The following is a 16,382-nucleotide window of genomic DNA, read 5'->3' as shown; positions in this document are numbered from 1 at the left end:
TCGGAAAAGGTGATGATGAGCAACGAAGAAGAGAAGAGGTGCCCGCTTTGTGCAGAGGAGATGGACTGGACGGATCAGCAGTTCAAGCCTTGCAAATGCGGTTACCAAGTATGGTTTATTTAAGTGGAGTATGTTTCAGTCAAGAAAATTTAAATAGCTGTTTCTAAGAGTCGCAGTGACTATTTTATAATGCAGCTACTAGCTATGCATTAATACTTTTACCTACCTGTGATTTATTCGCCATAATTGTTAATATGCTGAATCAGCCATTGACATTTTATTGACATGGACATTGTTTTGTTTTATTAAGCTTGGGATTTGGTTTTTTATTTTATATGTAGTTCTGACAGGGCTTGGTAATGAGGGTTCATGTGTATGGTTGTTTGTGTCGAACCCATTCTGTGCAATTCTGGGTGAATTTGTGGGTTACAGGACATTACAGGATGAGTTATTTGTTTTAGTTATCAAACCATTTAGGGTATCAGTCTGGCAATGGGCTCTGGTGGTTGCCTAAATCCCATTTATGTACTACAAGGGCAATTCTCATCCTTTTTGTTTTCCCACTGCATTCATGTAATATATTAATTATGTGGCACTGCACCACAAAGATGAGAAGTCTAGCATCACCTATGGCTATATCTTTCTTTATCTAGGGAAGTTGGTTTCTTTGCTTCTATTTTAGCATGCTTCAATTTATTTTACAGGTTTGTGTTTGGTGTTGGCATCATATAATAGACATGGCAGAGAAAGATGGGACGGAGGGCAGATGTCCTGCATGTCGAGCAATCTATGAAAAGGATAAAGTTGTGGCAATGCAAGCAAATTGTGAAAGGTGGTTTTGTGTCTGTGTTTCTTATCCTTCCCTATAGTAGAGCCCTGGCATTCATGCAGAATTTTTTTATTCAACTTTCATTAAGTAGGACTTCAAAGAAAAGTTCTAATAGGAAAACCAAACCCCCGAAGGCCAAGCCCAAGACTGATGAAGTAAAGAAGGATCTTTCAAATGTTAGAGTGATTCAGCGAAAAATGGCATATGTGATTGGGCTACCTCTTACTCTAGCTGATGAAGATGTAAGGACTTTTTTTTTCTACCTACCCTTTTCCCCTCTCTTTTGTTGTTTCTCTCTCCAAAACTTTTATGTACTTCTCCTCTAAAGAAATTGTCTGTGGATTTTGCCTAATTCTATTTCAAGTTATTAACCAATACCAAATTTTTGTTACACTTTTTTCAATTCTCAAGTACGAATGTTTTCTGGAACAGTTATTACTCCGGAAGGAGTATTTTGGTCAGTATGGAAAAGTGACCAAGGTCTCTCTCTCACGGACAGCTGGTGGAGCCATTCAACAGTTCATTAATGACACTTGCAGCGTGTGAGTTTACTGCTTTCAATTGATTTGTTATATTTGAATTGGTATAGCAATTATTTTACTGCATTCATGTGATTGAAATGAAATATTTTTGCCTATACCATACTTCATTTTGATAAAATTACTTCTTTTTGTATGATTTGGCATATCTGATTGAGCGAGACAGAAGGGAATGAGATTTATAGGAAGTTAGTGAATGAGGAATGGCCCAAGGAAACAAAATAATCTCTTCATGCTTTTAGCTTGGCTTTTGCTTCTTTGTCCCGCCTCATAATATTCATTTGTTTTGCTTTGAAAGTTCTACAATGTTATATTTTCTTTACCTGATACATGATTATAACACAAGGACCTGAATTTCTTTGATTGCTTATATCTTATACTGTACTTGTAGCATCATATGCAATCTTCTTATGTTTTATGAAAAATGTAATCTCCCTATTGGCCTTGAATTGGAATGTCCAGATATTTAAAGGTCAACCAGAAAAGGATTACCTTTGGATCTCATTTTGTGTTGGACTCTGCATCAGGAGCTATTTTAGACAAAATTGTGCCAGAAAAGGAATTTATTGTTTGGTTGGTGATGCACCATTTTGTCACAGAGACTATTTAGTATGGCTAGGGATGCACCATTTTGTCACAGAGAGTATTTAGCATGGCTTACCAGGATATAACAAATGTGTGGTTGATTTTCATGCATATCTTTGCTTCTCACTTTCTCTCATGCAAAAATACTCCTCTCAAAAGGGTGCAAGACCGAGCTTATTGTTGGTGGCAAATTGACAGATTGGTTATGTTTAGTGATACACCATTTCTTCACTGAGAGTATTTAGTATGGCTTACCGGAATATAATAAATGCGTGGTTGATTTTCATGCATATCTTTGCTTCTCTCATGCAAAAATACTCCTCGTCAAAAGGGTGCAAGGCCGAGCTTATTATTGGTGACAAATGGGCAGATCAGTTTAGGTTTGTGTTGGTTTAAGTGGATTTGGAGCTGATACGGGTTGGATGCAAAATGGACCAAGTACATGGGTCAAGAATGGGTTGTGTTGGATGGAGCATGGGTGCATCCAATGCAAGAAAGAATAAAGGATTCAATTACTTTAACAAAAGCATTTAATTGAAAAAATACTAGTAATATTATGTCTATCCTTTTGATTGTATAATCCTAATTGTAATATTTCAACCCAATTTAAATAGTGTACTTATTCTTTTAAGTATCTGTTGTATTAAATCTACAAGTGTTGTTGTACTTTATATTACGTATGCATCCTCTCATGAATATCTGAGTAAGCATTTAATACTTCTAAATTATTATCATTGTTATTTGCATTGGTTATTACTAAGCACTTGTTGGCTTATACACTACCATATAAGTTGCTATGTATAGTTAGATATTGCATGGCAAAAGAAAAGACGTGGATAAAACATAAAAGTAGATAGAGAATTTGGACGTCCTGTATATTGTGACAATTGTATTGCACTTATCATTTAGATATTCCATTTTTTCTGCATAAACATGGAAACCATATTCTTGCTATTTCCTTACTCCAAGTAATGAATTAATAAGTTTTGAAATGTTCTGGTTGAGGGTTCCGATGAAGTTTTTCTTTAAAATTCTTTATCTATAACCAAATAACCAAACTTAAATATTATTTTTATTCAGTCAAGAAAGATGGAATAAGTCCCACGGGGATATCCCAATGGTTCGGGCACAACACTTCCCTATGAGAGGTCTCATGTTTGAACTTTGGGTTTGTGCGTGTATTGGGTGCGTGAGTGAAAGCAAAGTAAGAAATATGTAAAAAATGAAAAAAAAGAAGTTTTTTGAGTTGGACCCATACTGACCCAATTTGGACCTATTTCAACCCAAACCCAATCAAACTCAATAGAGTCCAATTCAACGCAACCCAATTTAGAACAACTTAAGACCCAACCCAACTCAAAACTGGGTTGGGTTAGACCCATGGGATCTAAACCATTTTGTCACCGCTAGTGCTAATCATCACATGAGTATGTGATAGAGTATTGTATTAATAAAAGATGAAGGCAGATAAACTATCGCAATGGTATTCACAATCTTAAAATGGGAGATTATGGTTTAAGTGTCTGCTGAGGTTGTTGGATCCACGTAATTACTTGACACAGATATCAAGTAATAAACTAATATACACGATGTCAATGATTGAGTTGGTATCATTATCTATATGTTTCAAATTGTCCATATCTTGATTAGGTCTGCGGCATTACTTCATTTCACAGAAGTTCTGCTGTGTTCTATTTCCTGTTGTCCTGATTATGTCACTTCCAGATACATAACATATTCAAAAGAGGAGGAGGCCTTACGATGTATACAATCAGTGCATGGTTTTGTCCTGGAAGATAGGTTTTTGAGGTAAGCACTTGTCGTGTTCTCTATGTTGATCATATCACAGATGACTTCAAAGAATTTTCTAACATTAGCAACTGAACAATTACTCGTGCAGAGCATCATTTGGAACTGCAAAATATTGCCATGCTTGGCTGAAAAATATGGTACAGATGCTCTGTGATTGCTTTCTTTTTTCACATTGGACCCTGCAACAATTTCTTCTTATGCTATATTAATGAAACTCACTCATAGTTTATATATATAAATATTTGTTTCAGCCGTGCAACAATCCTGCTTGTTTATATCTACATAGCATTGGGTCTGATGAAGATAGTTTCGGAAAAGATGAGGTTGCTGCAGTACACACAAGGTATCATGTTTACCATTTGTTTGATTCCTCCTCTGTAATATTCAAGTTTCACACTGTTATGCTTACTTTCTCTCATAATAAAGCAAACTTCTCTTAGATCCAGATGAGTTAAGTGCTCATCACGTAACGCCCAAGCTTCTAGTTCCAAAAAGAGAGAAAAATGTGGTCTATTTGTAGGAGTGCGCTTATATGGACTTACAAAGTATGATTTTACTACAAGAAATTTAGACATGCGATTGAAGAATTTTGTAGCTAAATTGATGGAAACTTATATCTACTGAATTTATGCTGAGTATGTGCTTTATCATGGCATTCATAGCTTATTAATTGATATGCTATTATGTGCTGCATGTGGTAGATCTTTATCTGCGCAAACTGCATTTGCATGGGAAGGACACAGAAGATGCTTTCTTTGGGTTGTAACTTCTGTTTGCTGACACTAGTTATCTTGAAAGTATTGACATATGTGTGGTAATTCTTCTTGGAGGAAATGTATACTTGTGAACTTGTAAGAGCTTGAGAGTGAGAAATGCTTAAATGCATATCATGCACGAGTTAGAATTAGTTTTGGAGAACCTTGCACTTTTGTTGATTATTGGTGTTCCTCTTTACCTCGCCTGTTTTCTGTTAGACTGTTCCTTGTTTCATTGGGAGCTTATTTAAGATATGTCTTATAAAGGATTTCCTGCTCAGCGTATTTGCTTATGTCGTTTACTTGGCTTGACTTTGATTTTATCTGTTCCATGGTTGCTGTTATCAGATTGTCTAATTTAGTTTATAATTATGTTAAGGATTCTGAGTGAGATTTTTTGAATTTACATTCATAATGGTATATAGGTATTAGAAGTTAATGTGCTGGTTTAAGTGCTGTATCTACTAGTGCCGTTTTTTTACCTTTCCCTTTTTGTTTTCATCTTAAAGGAGTAGAGTTCAACAAATTGTTGGTGCTGCAAACAATGTGGTAAAGCGATCTGGCAATGTTTTGCCACCTGCTGCTGATTATATCTATAGTAGTACCTGTCCTTTTAGTGACAAATCTACCGAAGCAAGTGATACAAGTGTCACATTGGTAAGTGCAAGCTTATGAAGTCTTACTTGGCTTTAAGATTGATAAAGTGTTGAAGACATTTCAGGAATGATCACAATACTTACTGTATCATTATTGCCAGTATTAGGCTTTAGATACCACCAAAGAACTTATCTCTACATTATCATGTTTGTGTTTCCATGGTTATCTTCTGTTGAAACATTATCACTGTCTCTGGTGTCACTGTCAGGATGCAACTCATGGTTCTGTAAACAACGGCAGCGACATAACTGGCACAGTTCCTCCTAAAGAGAACGAAGGAGGTATTGCAGTACCCCACAAAGTGACAACTTTTGTAGATGTTGGAGGGTCTCATTCTTCTGTTATTGAAGATAGGTGGCTTTCAGACCTATCTTCTCAATTATCGTCAGGAACAAGTAATGCAGATTTACAAGCCGTGGAGCCAGATTCTGTCAGTACCATGGTTAAAGTTTCATCGTCTAATTGCATAGGAAGTGGATTAATTAAAAGTATCCCAGATGAATCACTCAGAGAACAGATATTATCATTTGATAATCATGGGTCAAAGGACACCTGTGGTTTGAGTCAAAGCACTTGTTTTCATCATCCATATTATCCTGCAAATATTTCTGAGGATCCTGGTGGTCCCACATTATTGCACAAGAAGACTCATAGTCTAAATGATTTTAGGATGGATCACAATCTAGTACAAAATCATGAGGATGAGGCTTCCTCACCTATTAGGTTTGTGAATTGCCTATCAAATGATTCATGCAGGGATATGAAGTTTCAAAATTCCACTAAATCTGATAGAATATGTAGGAGTTCCAACTCTTTTTCTGATGAAGAAATAGTTGAACATTTACGAAGAATAGATGACAACAACTTGACCAATAGCGGAGAAAATTCTACCTACGATGCCGTGGAGAGCAGTATAATTTCTAATATCCTGTCAATAGACTTTGATTCATGTGAAGATTCTTTGCCATTACCTAATGGTTTGCCCGAGTTGCTTGGTGAAACTGACTCTTCCTGGAAGTCCCTGACTGGTGACCAAGCAAGGTATTCAGTTGGGAAACAAGAGGCTTTTGCAAGTTACAGGGGTTCTATGCTTCCTCATTATGGTCATAACAAGGAGCAGTACTTGTGTAAGCCTCAATACCCAGGTATATGAAATAGATTTTTTAGTTCATGGTTGTTTTAAATTTATTGTCTATAACTTTTCAAATTCAAAGGCGCAACATCTATTGGAACCATGACATTTATGAAAAAGGTAAAAATGGTTTGCTAATGGGTGTTCCATTATATTTTTGCCAATAACCATCTTGGCCTAATTTTCATCCCGTATTCTTTATTCTTAATATTCATTAATCTTATTGTCCTCTTTCTGGTCCTTGATGATCTTTGTATATGTTTTCTATACGAACCATGTGTATGGTTCTTGATTTTTTAATTTGGTGGCTTTTTCACACTTTGAGCTTGGAACTATGAGATGATATGGGCACTTGGAGTATATCCCAGTTAGCTTAACATTTTTTCATGGATGTTTTTTATGGGAAAAGACCAAAATTATGGGCTATGATATTCAACTGTTTCTATGTGCAACAGTATCTCCCTTTCAGTCAAAGAGGTGAAGCATGTATATGAGTGGGTTGTGTTTCCATAGCTAATACCTGGATGTTTATACCCTAGAAAATCTGGATATGAGTACCGATAGGAGGTTTTTAAGAGCAATATGAATATTGTTACATGAAATTTTATTGAAATTTGTAATTGGAATTTGCTCTTTGTTCTAAGATTAGTTTATGATTGGCTGTATCTTTCTCTAAACGACTTATTAACTCATTTTCTTTGTGTCTTTGTCTTGTTATCTCTTCTTAAAGTAACTAGAGCTCAATGTTTGGGCCCACCTGGTTTTTCAGTGCCTTCAAGAGATCCACCTCCTGGTTTTTCTACATGTGACAGAACTGACTGCTTAGCCCGTCCCTCATCAGGTTTGTGCTCTCGATCCTCGCATTCCTCCATCTACAGTTTGTGGCTTTAATCTAGTTTACAATTCTTGTTTTGTCATTGTTGATGGACATTTCTTTTATTTTCCCTCTTATTATTAGCAGGTAGTTGCTTGGTTAATGCTTCATCTTCACCCAAAACTTTGCTTCGACCTCCTTCAACAGGATTTGGCCGCAGCTTTGGTGCCGTTGACATCTTAGACCCTGCCATATTAAGTTGTGTTAAAGGTAAACTGACAAACAGGTTAAAAAGCCCAGGCTTTGATAGGAGGCAAGCTGGCACTGGGCGACTAAGCACATTTGAGGATGAATCCAGACTTTGGCCTTTGATGAAACAATCAACATCTGCATGCCAAGACTCGAAATTTTCTCATGTGTTTGTGCAACAGACTCCATCTGTTCAACAGGAACCAAGTTATACTAGTCATATGGAGAAGAATTGCTTCTCTGGCCTAGATGATATATACGGTCTACCTTCAAGACTGGTTGATCAAGTGCAAGACTATGATGCGTGCTGCTTGGCACAAATGTCACAGCTGAAATCTTCAAATGGATGCATTTCCAATACCAATTGCTACTGGCAGAGTTTAGATGAGGTTCAACATAGAGGTGAAATGTGCATGAGGGATCCTCAAAGAAATGAGAGATTTGGAGTCAACAACTATTTTCCTGGTTATGGGGATTTAATGTTCAGTTCAGGTGATATATACACCAAGGTATTTGGGTTGTAATTATCATGAGTATGGTTATGAAACTCTCCTTTGTATAACTCATTGCCTATGTAGTTTGAGGATGAGATTGAAGGTCGTTCCTATCTAACCAATGGACCTCTAGGTTGTCATTTATAAATTTGCCCTCAATCTCTCTCTACACATGTACGCATAAGTGATAAGTGTCGCACGCGACTTGATGTGCATAAAAAACATTGGTTAAGTACATTTTGCAGAGTCAACGAGGATAATAGGTAAAGTATGAACTGGAATGATAACAATCACCTTTATTATATTTGGATTCATAGTCCTGGAGACTTGGACCAATGTAAAAGAATTAGGCTGCACAATTAAGGACTAAGTATTTTCCAGTACATGTCTGATCAGATTTTGGCACACCAGGACATTTAGTTATAAGTTCAAAATGGGATGACTCTGGCATCATGGCTTTGTTTGACAAATCTGTTCGGCAATAATAGACTTCTTGTTATTTAGGTGGCAGGTAAACGGGATCCTATCATACCTAAGACCGAATATCTTACAACTATAAAGTTTTGGGTCCAAATTCACCAAAAGTACTGATATGTGTCCTGGCTATGTGTTTTTGAACTAATACGCAACAAGAAAATAAAGCTGCTAAACTAGCAAATATGCATGAAATGCCTCCAACAGAAACTACTTAATTGCAAACATCACAACTAGTGTCCAGTTAACTTACCAAATTTCCACAGATTAAAGTAGATAAGATCATGCTAATGTTACAACATCAAGAGTTTTGCATGTGGCCAAAGATTATAAGCACAAGTTCGCAACAGGATAGAAACAGCTATCCAACTTATAATATTAGTCGGAATCTAAACAACATTTGTTGTGTGAATAATGCAAACATTTCAAGGGGGAAGAGATATGCTGAATATTCATGGATATTATGTCTAGTGAACTATACCAATCTATACATCATACAATATGTTCAATCTGTTTTTTGTATTATATATGTATGACTGACGAGAGATGTAAATCCATATCAATGCTGATTACTGGTTTCTTTCAGTAGCCAAATCTTTTACAGACTAAAGTAGTAAGGCTGCTGTGATGTTGCCTCAGGGGCTGTAATTGGAGAGTCGATGAAGGCCGTGGGAAAAGCAGTTGGTGGAAATTGTGGTGTAGACGTCAATGAGATGGTGGAGTTTTTGAGTAGGGAGAGGTAGTGGAAGAGAATCTTGATGATGCTGCAGAAGACAAAAGTGGTGCAGTGTCGACTAAACCATGGATTTGCCTTTGCCACGGCCAGCTTGAGAATCCAGGCAAATGAATAGCTTCAGTTCTCGTTCCTGTTGGTCTTTCCTGCAGATGTAGAAAATAAATTGTTATTCCTAATGGTGGAATTAAAATCACATATCTTTCATGTTTGACGTGGCATTTCCTCTAAAGAGTAGTCTTTCGTCAAGGAGTTGAAATTGCATGCGAGAAGAGAAATATCTTCTTCTCTCTCATTGATGAATGTGACGAGAACATTGCACAATAAAGTTCAATATTTTCATAAATGATATTGAAAGTTCCCTGAGCACAAGGAAAACACCTCACTGGCTCGTGTTGACAAGAACTTGCTTGTAGCATGTTAATATTTAATATGACAAAGAAACGAAATGAAATTCGGTACACAAGAAGAATATTAAATGTTCACAACTGGCATTGGTAATATCATTAATCAAGTGACATGATTTCTAGGCACAAAGGAGCAACTTCGGGAGGGCCGGATATATGGAGAAGGATACGTCCAGATAATGGGGCAAATGATACATTGAAAGGTTGATTTTTTTTTTTTAAGGAAATTATGTAATTTCAAAAACCAAAACGCTCAAAATGCTCTACAAGTGCAAGTCTAAGTACGACAAATGGAACTGTCCAATTCATTTGATTCATTGACTTAAGTACCCTAAGAATCTGAATCAAGATGGCTTAGCAACCTCGATGATTGATTGTTCTTTACAGGCAGTCATCAAATTGGCTGCGGTCTAAAGTTGGTACGTAAGAGCATAGAAAGAATACCTACCTCACTGTTTGGTGAGATACCATAAAATATGCCAGCTCCAATTGGAGCATACCTGGTGGTTATTACTAGCCCATGAGAAGAAGCAGAGGACGCTTCAACCTGTCATATTGGTGAAGTATTACCACCAATACTATCCATTAATATCGGATTATATTGTCGATACCATGCATGAAGTCGATCTTATCAGATTATATCGCCTATAATGTCCGATTGTATGTGGACTTTTAGCGAATGTTATATCTAAAAATGAAGTTAATATGTCCTGGGGAACTACTTTCTAATTTGACTAAGTGGATAGTTATACAATGAATGTTTTCTGGTATAACATTAGTATGAACTTTTTTCTGCGCACATAAATTTGGTATTAACATGTATACCTTTATCATCGTTTGATGCAATGGTTCTTTCTCAATGAATGAGTAATTTGTTTATTTATATTTTTTGTACAATTTTACTATTCTTTTAGAATGTGTGAAGCGTCCTATAGTATATTCTGCTTTGTATTGCCTGACAATATCCTAATAAGCAATGGCCACAGCAGATATCTATGGACCATGATCAGATGGTGTTGGCTTAAGGAAAGCCCTCAATGTACGGAAATTAAGAATGAATCTCAACATTGAAAGGTTACCAGGACATTGTTAAAACACTAGAGTACGTTCAAGCTTACAATGGAAAGATAGGAGTACCTTTACTCTCTTCCCATCAGGCAATTCATAAGATGCATAGGCGAAGTGCAAGTTATTGGTCGTACCATTCCTCTGTGGACCATCTGAAGCTAAAGAAATTCCAAGGTTGAGATCAAGATTCCTTCCACTACCTGGATAAATTCATAAATCCAACTAAATAAGTCAGCTGCCTGTGCTGTCCAACATAAATTCAGGACAGGGATAAGCATGGGCAACGGAGAATAAACTTATCACAAACCTCCATCTGTCGAAATTCTATTTATCTCTCCCTTGTAATTACCAGGCATAAAGTTGGTAACAGCTGCTTTATCATGATCCCTATATCAGAAAAAGGAAGCCAATGCTGGTAGATTTAGAGCCAACCAAAGAAATAGATATTAGTATCACATCATTTATATTTGATTGCAAAATACTTTGCAGCATTTTTCGCCTCTATATAATCCCCGATGCAACACCCTGTAATATACCACTAAAATCTTATAGATCGTAGGGTTCCCATTCTCCATTTAATCAGCTATTCTAGAATTAAATTCCAAACCGATAAAGCAAATGCCAACCAGTGCTGAAAACGAACAATGGGATTTCAGATTACTAAGTAAAATGCATGAAATTAACAGTTCTTGATTTTAACAAATTAAATGATTTGTGAGAATTTCCAAATGTATTCTTACTTTTCCCCAAGGAATTGACCCATATGTGCTTCCCGCAGTCCATATTTGTGCAGGCTTACGCCTCTGTACTTTGAGCTTCCTCGAGAGAATCCAGTGTTCTGCCGGCGAAGAATTTGAACAAATTCTTCTTTTGTCAAGTTCTTCATCTGCAAACCATCAACTGAGTAAGGTTCATTGAACTTGAAACAAAGTGTTAGGACCAATCTACAATTGCGAACCTGTTTCATGTCCTCCTCATAATCGGTTATGTTGAAATTGATGTCCGCATCAACTCCACGGAACTTGACTGCAGCACGATCATATGCTCTGATAAATAAATATAAAAGCACTCAGACATACTTCCAGGAACTCACAATTACAAGATTCCAAATATCTGCTTGCAAGCCATATTCTTACCTAGCTGCAGCATGAGCTGTGTCAAATCCCCCTGAAAAAGAAACCAAAACCAAATAGTAAAGCAAACGCCTAAATTACAACCAAAAAGTCGGCAGAAGTATATCTAACTTCATTATGGAAGACCACAAAAAACAGAAAATGGAAGAGATAAGTAGTCAATTATTTAATCATTCAGGGATATTGCTCAGTGTTCTTACCCAAATAGACTTGTTTGCCACAATCCCTGCACACAAACACAGAGTTCAGTTAAAAGTTACAACACAAAAGGACCACATGTACACAGTACCATCTAAATTCACCCACCAAATGATTCTATCTATAAATAGCTTGCTTATTGATATTCAACCCCTAAAGCATGAACTATAACCGTACACGATTTCATGCTAATTAAATCTCAAAATTAATGACAAAATGCCACAAGATTTAATCAAGAAACTGGGACCGAGGGAATATTTACAAATTTGTAGCGGCTAGATGTGAGAAAAACCTTTCTTAAACACTAACGACATGTATGTTGCCTGCAAAAAGTACAAATACTGTAGCACAGTGCACAAATCATTTTGTCTAGCCAAAAAAGAACTCTAAAACAACATATCATGCATGCAACACAAATCGAGTATATTCCTTTTCTGAATGTATGTGTAAGCATAGACACACCAGATATGCGACTCCCATCTTCCTGTTCTCCGATAGAAGGTAACCCCTCGATACTGCGAGCTCCGAGAGCGCGGCCCACGCCTACTCTTCTTTGCTGGTGGCTTCTGCAACTGATTATTAGGCGGCACTTGTGCCTTGAAAACCCCCAATTCTGCCCCTCCACCGCCGGAAACCTCCATCGCCGATAAATTCAACCAATAGTTAGCCCTATCCATGGCCGGGAGCGAACACGAAGCACCCACCGGAAAAAGCTGCAATTCAGTCATGTTACGGGCGACTCCGTTATTCACGTCATGGTCAATATCGATCACGTTGCGGTGGAGGATGGAGAAATTGAGAGTAGGGACGGCGCTTCTTCGGGTGGAGCTGTTGGAGTCAAGCTCGTCGGCGGCGAAGGCGACATTATTGTTGGTGGTGGTGGAAGTTACAGAATCGGCGTCGCCGGTATTAGTAACCTTCCGATCATTTTCATCCTCGCAGGAAGCGGATTCCACTGACAATCCGGCATCAACGTTCAGATCCAACATTTCACTCTCCACAGCGTGTTTCTGCCCCAAAAACAGCTCCACGTCTACACACACACTACCAGGTGGGCAGTTGCAGACAAGTTTTATCGTGATAGAACTAAGTCACATGATGGAAATGAAGAGTAGAGAGAGATAAAGCGCCATGCCACCGCAGAATTTGTGTATCTACACACATACATACCTTTTAGCTATACATCTCCATGAATTGAAGCACAGACACCCAAACCCAGTTACCAAAATCCAGAAAAAATGAGAGAATTCAGGTGGGTTGTGGTGGGTATATATACATTGGCTGTGCCTATAGGAGACAGAGAGAGAAGAAGAAGGGTTTTCAGTGCGTGTGTGTGAGAAGGAGAGTCAGAGGAGTTGCAATTTTAGGACTGGAAATTGGTTATATGTCTGCAGTCATACACTCATCGCTTTTGAACAACAAAGATGAAGCACAACAACATACAATTTTAGAGAGAGAAATTGCAAACCAAAATTCCAATTTAAATTCAATGAATTAACTATTTATTTTTAAGATAAATATATATTATAATACATCAATTTGATTAATAAATTAAAAAATTTACGATAAATTCACATTAAGCCATCGGCATTAATTGTGAATTAACTTAAATCGGACTTAAATTAGTCGTTGTCGTACTTAGTTTCTATGTGCACATAAGTTGGTGTTGTGGTTTTATAACGCCGTTTGTGAGAGAAAAAAATATTTTCTTTTTATATAGTATAAATTATTATAGATAATATTTTATATTGTAAAATATAAATAAAATATTTAAACCAATAATATTACATTAAAAAAGAAAAGAAAAGAAAGCTAATTTATTAGTTAATATAAAATTTGAAAAGCTTAATAAGTTAGTTATCTTATCAGTTGAAGTGCATTTTTAGCTTTACAAAAAATTAGTACAATGTGTCATTAACCGCTATTTATGAGTGTGGATAATTTTTTTATTATTATATAGATATAATAAAAATTAATAAAAATATTATTATATGAAATAAACTAAATAAATATTAGACTAATAATTTCTAAAAAAGAATCTTGAATAAATATTAGACTGGCAATTTTAAAAAATTATCATTCTGTGTAAGAATAAGTAGTCTGAGGGTAATATAGTTAAATCACAATATGCTTCTAACCCCGTCACACTTAATAAATAGTATTTACATAAATAATAGATATATTATACTCATATATAGTTATTATGATCAATTCATCGAGTTGAAAGCTAAATCAAACTACTTGATACTCAATACGACTAGTCGAAAAATAATAAAATATATTTAAAAATATCATATTATTCCAGCCCACCTCATGTTTAATTTAATTAAAGCTCGTTTGAGTTCAATCAGAGTGATAATCAAATCAAATTCAAATATAATTTTTTAAGCTTGATATTTAATTCAAACAAATTTGTGGGCTCGACTCGAGTCATTTGCAGCACTATCAATTCGTCTTCGACTCGTCTAAGCTTTCTGTAATCCAATTTTCTTTTAGTTAGTCTCTTATTTTTATTTATTATTTTAATTTATTTATTTTTTAAAAAATTTATTATTATTATTATTTTGAATTATTAAATACTAATAAAAGTTAAGTTGAAGTACATGGAATATTTCAGTAATAGAGAATAATAAAATTAGAGGGGAATGCAGCATTTTTCTAAATAAAGAAAAAGGATAGGGGACGTGGCGTCTGCTCATAGGTTGTCAACAGCCAGAAATGGAAGGAGAGATCACAGCAGAATCTTGGGTGTACTATCCTCTACGGAGGACCACACTGCAAAATATTTACTACTAAACTTCAATGTTGATGCAATGGTCCCCTAACCCCTACTGAGCACAACAACATTAAAAAAGCATGTGTTCGTTGGTCGTATGTATGGCTAATCGAATAATCTAAAATTACAAAAACACCCTTAAAGAGAAATTATCCAATGCCAAAACTATTAATGATTAGGGATAACAACTGTTCGGGTTGGAACGATAACCTTAAAACTGTCAAGAAAATTTTAAATTTGAGTTTTGATGTATTGGGTTGATACATTTGATTTAAAATTTTCAAAAACGATATGATGGGTATACACATGTCACCCCTGCAAAAAGACCGAAACCCTTCATTAAGGGCATTATAGTCATTTCGCAATCAAAATCCGCGCCTTTTGTAACGGGCGGGTCGCGGAAGACCCGACCCGGGTCGCACAGACTGATGAAAGACACGGATAATGACAGCCGCTCGATCAGAACGCGAGCCGGTAGGATAAGGCCACGTGGCCCAGTACTTAATGTCCAACTGTGCTCTATAAATAGACCCCGATACGCCATAAATGAGGTAACTGCTGTGCATTAATTGAGCTCGAATTCTTAGATCGAATACATTTCTCTCGATCAACCTAACTTGAGCATCGGAGGGTCATTATCGGGGACGTGCCCGACGAGCTCACTGTTCGTGTTTTATTCTCAGGGAATCTAAAATCTGATCTAGGAAGAGTTAGACCATCTGCAGTGAGATCGTTTTAGGAGATCGCTAATTTCGACCCGGATCACGATAATAATAATTAGTCTCTTATTTTCGCTTTTCATCCCACTTTTTTGTTCATCATCTATTATGTAGCGCTTGTGATTCGATTGTTGTCTTGTTGCACGGTTTATTATCTGCTTTATACAGATCATCTATATCTTTTAGATAATTACACATACATGCACTAAGATATTATTACCACTTTCACAAACCATCCCTTACTTTTTTAAAAAATTATATATACACCCCCTAAAAATGTTAGCATCATTGCACAAATTACTCCTATGTTTTGGTTGTTAGCGATTGTTTATGTAATTATGCAAAAGATAGGAGTGATTTATGTAAATAAACCATAAATCAAGGGATGTAAATGTAATTATCTCAAAAAATAATTATATAATAACAATTATTATTATTTGGTCAAAATTCTATATGAAAAAAGTCAAAATGAGAAGAAAGGAGCATGAAAGTAGGAGTCATGAGGAAGTGGACATGTAATGTAATAATTTATTTAGTAGTACGAATGTCCTTTTTTGGGAATAAAGTACCAAAATAGTGATAAGTATGCATTTGATAAGTACAAAACTCTCAACATATATCATTGCTACTACTTTTTCGGTCTACAACTTCTCTATTAGTGTGTGTATGAGTGTGTGAAAGTAGTTTCTACATATATGTATTTAGTGTGTATACTATACGTGTGTACTATAGTGATAAGTACAAAACTCTCTACATATTTTATTGACTTTATCCGATTATTCCGATACTTGAATTGTGAATCACTGATAATTGGATACGTAAAATTTGACTAGTAACGATAAACAAATTATAATAAATAATCTCGATAAGCTGAGCGTTATATCTATTCAATCAGTATAGAAATATAACTAGCAACAAAAAATAAATTGCAGTAACAATGACAACGAACTTATTCATGAGACCTCGATTTTAACCTTAACCATCAGGCTCAAACATCGTTGGTCTCTA

At 36.0% G+C, this 16,382-nt stretch overlaps 2 protein-coding genes across 6 annotated transcripts; one reads left to right on the top strand and one right to left on the bottom strand.

Annotated features, from left to right (window-relative positions):
* On the top strand, positions 1-8,118 carry LOC105180209 (the record flags this gene model as incomplete). 4 transcript variants are annotated; one of them, XM_020691606.1, is given in 11 exon segments in its annotated part: positions 1-108; positions 705-832; positions 918-1,071; positions 1,262-1,371; positions 3,679-3,762; positions 3,854-3,902; positions 4,017-4,108; positions 5,030-5,177; positions 5,386-6,304; positions 7,040-7,150; positions 7,268-8,118. In XM_020691606.1, coding segments are annotated over 11 exon segments (2,520 nt in total). In that variant the 3' UTR covers positions 7,897-8,118.
* Positions 8,119-8,849: 731 nt separating this feature from the next.
* Positions 8,850-13,321, bottom strand: LOC105180208 (ethylene-responsive transcription factor RAP2-7). Of its 2 annotated transcripts, XM_011103870.2 has the most exons (9): positions 12,342-13,321; positions 11,882-11,907; positions 11,685-11,715; positions 11,507-11,594; positions 11,289-11,434; positions 10,856-10,935; positions 10,618-10,748; positions 9,929-10,027; positions 8,850-9,219 (listed from the first exon to the last, which is right to left on the bottom strand). In XM_011103870.2, exons 1-9 carry the CDS (start codon positions 12,866-12,868, stop codon positions 9,046-9,048), a joined length of 1,302 nt encoding a protein of 433 aa, XP_011102172.1. In that variant the 5' UTR covers positions 12,869-13,321; the 3' UTR covers positions 8,850-9,045. The 2 variants fall into 2 exon arrangements, with proteins under 2 accessions (XP_011102172.1, XP_011102173.1); XM_011103871.2 differs by lacking the exon at positions 9,929-10,027 and having other exon boundaries at positions 12,342-13,318.
* Positions 13,322-16,382: the final 3,061 nt, after the last annotated feature.

The sequence above is a fragment of the Sesamum indicum genome, unplaced genomic scaffold (genome assembly GCF_000512975.1).
Source record: "Sesamum indicum cultivar Zhongzhi No. 13 unplaced genomic scaffold, S_indicum_v1.0 scaffold00415, whole genome shotgun sequence".
In the NCBI taxonomy this organism is placed as follows: Eukaryota; Viridiplantae; Streptophyta; class Magnoliopsida; order Lamiales; family Pedaliaceae; genus Sesamum; species Sesamum indicum.
This window is presented reverse-complemented; position numbering and strand designations above follow the sequence as displayed.

Excerpts from the sequence above, each read along its gene's own strand:
- LOC105180208 (XM_011103870.2), bottom strand. The coding sequence starts at position 12,868 with ATGTTGGATCTGAACGTTGATGCCGGATTGTCAGTGGAATCCGCTTCC. Across the intron at positions 10,749-10,855 it reads TAGAATTTCGACAGATGGAG|GTAGTGGAAGGAATCTTGAT; the intron begins GTTTGTGATAAG and ends GAATTTATCCAG. Across the intron at positions 10,028-10,617 it reads CTGATGGGAAGAGAGTAAAG|GTTGAAGCGTCCTCTGCTTC; the intron begins GTACTCCTATCT and ends CCAATATGACAG.